This window comes from Loa loa (genome assembly GCF_000183805.2).
Source record: "Loa loa unplaced genomic scaffold supercont3.1, whole genome shotgun sequence".
NCBI classification, from domain to species: Eukaryota; Metazoa; Nematoda; class Chromadorea; order Rhabditida; family Onchocercidae; genus Loa; species Loa loa.
In genome coordinates this window covers 955,311-962,627 of record NW_018108181.1, presented here as the reverse complement: position 1 = coordinate 962,627, position 7,317 = coordinate 955,311, and the positions used below count along the sequence as shown (strand labels likewise).

Genomic DNA, 7,317 nt, shown 5'->3' with positions numbered 1-7,317 from the left:
ACTAAACCTAGGTAAAGTTAGGTGTAGTGGTGATATATATATATATATATATAGAAAGAGGAAACACGTCAAGTCCTGAATAATTCCGGAAAGAGACTGGACAAAGAAAGTTTGTGTCAACAAAGTGCTTGGAATCTTTTTCAAAATATTTTAGAGGCTATTTAGAAACTTTTAACCTACATAAAGTCATTAGGAAATCCCAAAAAAAGAAAAGCTCTACCATCCATGCATCATCAACTCCCCCCCCCCCCCCCTCTTCTTTTAATTCTCTTCCATAGTTGTACGAGTCCCTAAGTATAATGTAATGCTGAAAGCAAAATAATCCGAGAAATATGTTGGCAAATTCAATAAACAAATAATCAGAATAGAATAAATTCCTTTAGCTTATCAAAATATTCCCGGACAAGTGATGGAATTTTGAAAGAGCATTTATTAGGTACCGGAACTTCCCTGTAAGGTGATATACAAGAAACATATATACGCTAAACAGCTTAATTTCACATCAGTTATAGTTTAATGTAATCAAAATGAACAATCAGGATTTAAACTATGCCTCCGCAATGCAGTTGTCGTCCAGCAGTAAGCCTCAAATTTAAAACATTAAATGCAGAGTGCTACTTTATACCTTAATTTTTTCCAAGTCATAAAATTTGCTGAAGATGAGCTTTTCAACCAAGAGAAAAAAGAATGTCTAGCAATCTAAATAATTAGATATCAATGATCTGAAAAGATGCTTTACAAAAGCATGAAGGGTACTACTTCTTTGACATCTGATTTCATTCTCACAGCATGTTAAGGGTGATTAGAAAAAAAAAATCTGGTCGACTCATACTAAAATAACAATGACAAACTAAGAATTTTGATCTGAAGAATTATCCATCATGGAAATACAAAACCGTCAACAACAATTAGCAAATGAAAAGCTTACAAGTGTAAAACACATTTAGATCTCATATTGATCCCTCAAGTTAGCATGAAGTATCATTAACTCGAAGTAATTCTCGTCAGTTGGAAAACTTATTGGCAAAAAAAACATCAAAATGATTGATACAAAAAACTGTAAACGAGGAAAAATTGATGGTTTATGTAGAACAAAGAAAAGTATTTGCTTGGAAGTCTTTTTTAACAATTAATTATTATCGACGAAACAACAACACGCAACAATGCATCTGAAGGAAATGTAAGCGGAAACTAATCATCTTCATAAAGGTTCTATCTGGAAACTTTTAATTTTAGACTGCAGTCTAAAGTAATGGCAGTAAATCTATTTACTTTACCTGTTTCATGCTTTAAACATTCACAAGAATGTTCTTTCCTCGCCTTAGAAATCAAATTACCTCATTTTGAGATTAAAAAAACCAATGAAAAGTAATTAAATCGTCTCACTGATAAATCATAAATGGTCCGCACAGTTGTAGAAATGGACTAAAAAGAAAGAAGACATGGAGGAAAGGAACTGTTACTACAGCAGTTATCACCACCTGGAAGAATGCTCCAACAACTTATCACATGCATAAGGACAATCTTACTGCCAATGTCCTCTTGTCCGGTTTTTTTTTCTTGATGGAAAAAAATATGTATAATGAAACCACAGGACAATTTTAATTACGGTGAAAGATAGCGCAGGAAAAAGGAAAGCAGTAAAACGTGTTTCTAATCTTTTACTTTTCATTTCAGTGAAGGAAGAAATGCAGGAAGTTTGTGGCTTTCAAACAACACCACCCACAGGTCATTTGATTCTTCCTCCAGTATGAATTCTGGAAGAGTAGAGAGTGAGTAACGGCGTTAAACCAGTCAGGCATGAATTATCAAAATTTGTTCTTAAAATTTCTCCTTTAAATAATAAATGACTGCGAAACTAAATTAACCCAATACGGTTAAAGACAAAAGAAACAAGAGTTTAAAAAAACAAAATCTCATAAGTATTAATAGCTTATATCAATGAATTTAAAAAAAATGCGTTTCATTTAAACAAACAAATGAACTATCCTAAATATCCCTTTCTGCCAAAAAAGATACCGACATATCCTTGTAATCACCCGCTCAGCACAAACATTTGGGTAACTCTAACTTTTCTACAATCCATTCGTTGGTGTTGCATCAGTATGATATCAATGAAATCATTGTCTTATTGCACAGGATATTAATGCAATTGGCAGTGCATCTAATCGTGCCAGCTGTCATTTGGATTCGTAATATGTATCAACTTTATGACAGGAACATTCCACATATGGGTCTATACAGGACAAACGTGATCAATAAAAAGGTCATAGGTAAACAAATAATTAAAAAAAAAAAAAAACCTAACCTCATGTGAAAAATAACAATCTATGACAAACATTAACGAAGCGATAAAATTAACGAAATGATAAAAAAATAAATGCAAGGGATGACAAAGTGCAGCATCAGCAGTGACAAACATTCCTATGACACTGACATTTCCCCTACTTTTATCTTCCACCCATAATTATCGAATGGATGGAAAATGAAAAGAATGAAGCTCGAAAATTCATTAAATACAAGCGATACTGTATTAAATGGTTCTTCACTTGACATGGCCCTTCTGATGAATTTTTACAGGACAGAGGTGGAAATCGAAAAAATGTACTGACTCATAATATATCATTCAAATTGCTTTCTCATGCGTTGAATCATCAATTACAGATATCGGTCAAATTTGATAATGTAAAGTACCGCGGCAACATATTTTATTGCTTTCTGTCAAACTTGGCGATCGATACACACATACATTCCTCCTAGTTATTACCATAATAACGATGATAATGATCACATGGCAGTGATGATGGTGAACCAAAAAAGATGAAAGTTGAAATGGAAGCAACTTACGTAGCAAATCATTACGGAAACATACAATACAAAAAGTCAGAAGATATGAAGTTTCTGCTCAACCGGGAAAATCAATAATATATGATCAGGGAAAATTCCGGACTACCATTTTACTCAATGGCTCAGTAGCAATGTTATAACACAGATTGAAAACACAAATTACTCGACAAAAACTAGTTTATATTTTAAGAAATGTCTCTTTGCTCCTACGGCATGGGTGTTGCGCTACTCAGTTCAGATCTACGATGTAAATGCATCTACCATTCTCAACCTTACCGAATAATTAACACTGAAATGATATTGCTTACCTTTGATGACAGAAAAAAACAAATTAACCTTAAAGGTAATATGCAGTACCTGCACAGCTAACAATCTTTTTCATCTATGAGTATTTTCTCTGTATTTCATCATGAAATAAATCACATAAAATTTAGTGTTTTATCGCTGAGAATCAGGAGAGAAATAACTTGCAAAAAAAAATTAAAATAAGAAATAATTTGGGATTTCACAAAAAACAATTAGCCTGTGATGTCGAACGTACTGAGCTACATAAGTATGTTAGAAATTGTACTGAGAAAATTGGCAAATTAAGCTGGTATCCTATAAATTAACTGACGGATTATATCGAACCGTATATTAATCATAAATAAATGATAAGCAAAAGATTCTACTATCGGTAGGACTTTTTACTCTTCGCTGCAGTAAAATACGCTCATGCAATAACAAAGACTATTCTTTTTGTTTTAGTGAGAAGCAGAAGTTTGAAATGACGACAGCGAAATGAAAAATGCAAAAAACTTGTCGAATAGGAAATCCTAAGACAATCTAGCTTGTTGTGCTACTGATGTTGTTGTTGTTGTTTGTACCTTTAGTTGCTAATAAAAACGTTGATAATGATAATGATCCAATATATTGGGATATTTTTTGCTCGTTTCCTTCTCTATGAACCATACTTTTTTCACATTAACTTTATATCTTACTTTCGGCCACTAATTAGAACTTTAGTACGGGAAAAAAAACATCTGAGTAAAACAGGATCAACAACTACTTTCCAACCAGAAGGGAAAAAAGTTCCAAGACTAATTTCAAAAGAATTATCAATAAAAACAACTTTTCTCACTAATCAGTCATCGAATCAAAACAATTTTTTTTTTGAAATGAGTTAATTTGAACGTCGAAAAATGCCATAAAGGTAGGGAAGAATGCACCGAAATGGCAATATTAGATCTTTACACCAGTTCGGTAAAAATTCAATCAATATAAATGGAATTTATAAATGGATAAAAGCATGTCCAAAAGAGAAATGAGGAGTAAAAACAATGATAATGATAAGAAAGCAGAAGGCAATATCATACAGTTTTTGTCTCACATCTTTCATCGATTGCGCGTATCGGAGAGATTCGTGCAAAAGCAATAATGCAATCCCTGTCAAGGTGCAAAAAGAGAACACGACAGGCGCTATACAGCAAAGATCGAGAAATAATCATGAGTGCTTAAATTTCGCAACTGCAGGAACTAATGCTATTTCGAAATGAATATCGATCACATAGTAAAATATCGATGAATAAAACATTTGGAAACTAACTGACAAATGATATAAACAGGATGTAATATCAGCGATGTAGGAAGAAAACGTTTAAGCTAAAGGAGCTAGCTACCATGTATCATCACGATACGGAAACACATTTGTTAATGCAATTATCAGTGATGGACATTTTCCAATCCTAGCTTTATTAACCCTTGCACAAGTGATTGACAAAAAACCACCTACGTTTCTATTCAAGGTCATAAATATTTTCTCGATCAATTCTATTTTGCCACCAACCGATCGGTCTTAATCGGTAAAAAGGACTGAACAAGCGGAAAGCAAGCAGATTGGTCAGAAAAATGTTACCTAGTAATACATTTCCAGAGAACACATTTCATGAACCTAAACAAACTAACAAATGCACAGAAAAAATGCGGTAATCACCACTTCCTTTCCAACACCCCACGGCAAACTCATCCACTTATACAGCGAAACCAACATCTTCAGCAGGAGCTATAAAATGTATCGGGTAAGTGAGTCTGTTTCTATTTCGTCATATAATCGATATCGGAAAGAAAAGAAGGACTTTGCCCAACCAACATATGCATTTCTGAAAATGATAAATATCAGTACAACGATGACCAAACCTTAATTTCACCCACCCTGACACTTTAATATGTTCACTTTATCAATAAAATTCAAAGATAAAAAAAAGATTTAGAGAGAGAACGGTTGAAAGAACGAATGATGCAAGAACTGAGAAGCAGAATGACTTTTCTGTGTATGAAACGATTTCAATTAGAAGTGAAAGGTTCACGAAATTTCGGAAGTTTTTTTGGCAATGAATTCAACAACAGATCAATGAAAAAGACGAGGGGTGCAATTGCTGGCGGTGTCACAAACTTTCTCGAACCAAAGATCAAATTTCGACAAAATTGAATCATTTTCCCAGACAGCTGTTAACAAAAAAATTGTTTCATCCCCTTAATACGCAGAGCAAGAAGTGCGATGAAAAATTCCGCTACAATGAAGCAGGAAGAATTTACCGAAATTGAAGTGTCAATCTTGCATCTCACCAGTTATCTTACCTCTACTTACATTCCTTCTGAAAATGACAGTTGTTAATTTGCTATGAAACAGTTAAAAGATTAACGAATTAAGTACATAAAAATATGAACGACATTTTCAAACTGATATTAAAAAAATTTCACTTAACCTCAATTGTGTTCCAGTTAAAGTCAGTAATTAAAATGATTAAATTAAAAAAAGCTTTTTTGGGTTTCTTTTTCAGAATTTGTTATTCATCTCAGTTTAGTAATATCCTTTCCAATTATTAACAGTGCCATACTTAGCAGCAACAATTCTGGGAAACTATTTACATCTGAGAACGAAAATTTGGAATTTGAAGCCATCAAACGTAGTTGCAGAAGTAGCTAAATGACAACACAAAGTAGACGTAGACATCATAAAATCCTTTTAGTATCAGTAATCTCAGCAAAAGGTTATCCTGATTACTTTAATTTTATAAGGATCTTGACAATACCGTAAAAAATGAGCACCGTGTTTCTCGAAAATAAATCATCCCTTAAAAATAGGGCCTAGCGCTTTTTTTTTTAGGATGGGGAAATAAGACCCTGTCTTATTTTCAGGCAAAAATAGTGTAAAGGATTCATTCAATCAATTACTGCAAACTAACGCGCTTATCATTTAGTGATAAGTGATGTCAGTTAGTGAAATTTAGTCATTTGGTGATAAGGATAAGAGGGCTCCCTCTAATTCTGCTTACCTGTAACTCTATAACTCATTCTTATTTCCTGTTTATCTATCAACTTCCTATCTTTCTGATAGAAAAAAACTATTGAAAGACTCGTTCCTCTGTTCTTACAGACAAGGACGGATGAAATGCATGTGGGAAAGAAAACAAATTTAAGCACTTCCGACTGGCCCGAAATCTTTCCTGCATAGTTTTTCATAATTTTTCGGTAGACAACCAATGAGCAGTTTTCCTGAGAAGTTCGCCAAATGACTGCAAGAATGCATTTAAAAACAGGACAGCTCTCTTTACAAGTAGACTTCTGTCACAAGTGAAGAGAGAAAAATGGGAGCATATTACGACGATATTGGATGGAAAGGTTTCCAACATTCCGGAGAGAAGATATGATGTGTGGTATTTCCGTTGCCCAGCGAGAGTTTCAGCTCTGTTCCTGAATGATTCATCCATGTGCAATATCACACTTTGATCTGATGTGCCCTCTTTTCTTCCTACTCCTCTCTCTCTTATGAGACAGTGCGTGGCGCGTGAGAATGTTTTGCCCGCATCTCGTCCTTCCCTGAATCAATCAAGGGTACCCCTGTAAATCATTCTCCTTCTTTTTCTCCTCTTCATCCCTGCATTCTCCCTCCTTAGCTTATCATTAATTGGATGAAGACGATGAAGATAATAATTATTTGATAACTGGCCAACGACTGAGTTCGGGCTATTAAAAAATTATCGAAAGAAATATACGCAAATTGGAATGACACAACACTTCTCCTCTCATTAATGATAATGATAGGAGTTCAATTCGCCAATGGGTAAATGTCTGAGGTTAAAGTGAACTGCTATCATCATGAGAAATATCTTCTCATTCAATTAGCATTCTTTTCAGTTTGATTTCTGGAATGAATCGCAAATTATTACTTTTAATTCACTGGACAGCCGACATTTACAATATCAGGTTTATTTTCAATTGGTTTGATTGAAAACCTTTAAAAAATATTGGAAACAGAAGTATTCACTTTTTCGCGGACACCGTTCTTTTGAAATTAAGAGTGAAATGTAGTGGAAATGTTCTAATGTTCCGTACTTGTTGAAATTCAGGAGGACGGGACCCCGTCCTTGCCTCCAAACCTTTTCCTTTTAATATTACTTTGCAGAGACTAATTCACCCTTCCCACTTCCT

At 34.0% G+C, this 7,317-nt stretch overlaps 2 protein-coding genes across 2 annotated transcripts; both read left to right on the top strand.

Moving 5' to 3' along the window:
* Positions 1-1,688: 1,688 nt before the first annotated feature.
* Positions 1,689-2,925, top strand: LOAG_07863 (hypothetical protein; the record flags this gene model as incomplete). The annotated part of the gene is made up of 4 exons (XM_003143396.1): positions 1,689-1,728; positions 2,160-2,266; positions 2,581-2,690; positions 2,799-2,925. The coding sequence occupies 4 exons, from the start codon at positions 1,689-1,691 to the stop codon at positions 2,923-2,925; spliced, it is 384 nt and encodes a 127-aa protein (XP_003143444.1).
* A 1,868-nt stretch (positions 2,926-4,793) lies between these two features.
* LOAG_07862 (hypothetical protein) lies at positions 4,794-5,314 on the top strand (the record flags this gene model as incomplete). Its single annotated transcript, XM_003143395.1, has 2 exons — positions 4,794-4,904; positions 5,099-5,314. 2 exons carry the CDS (start codon positions 4,794-4,796, stop codon positions 5,312-5,314), a joined length of 327 nt encoding a protein of 108 aa, XP_003143443.1.
* Positions 5,315-7,317: the final 2,003 nt, after the last annotated feature.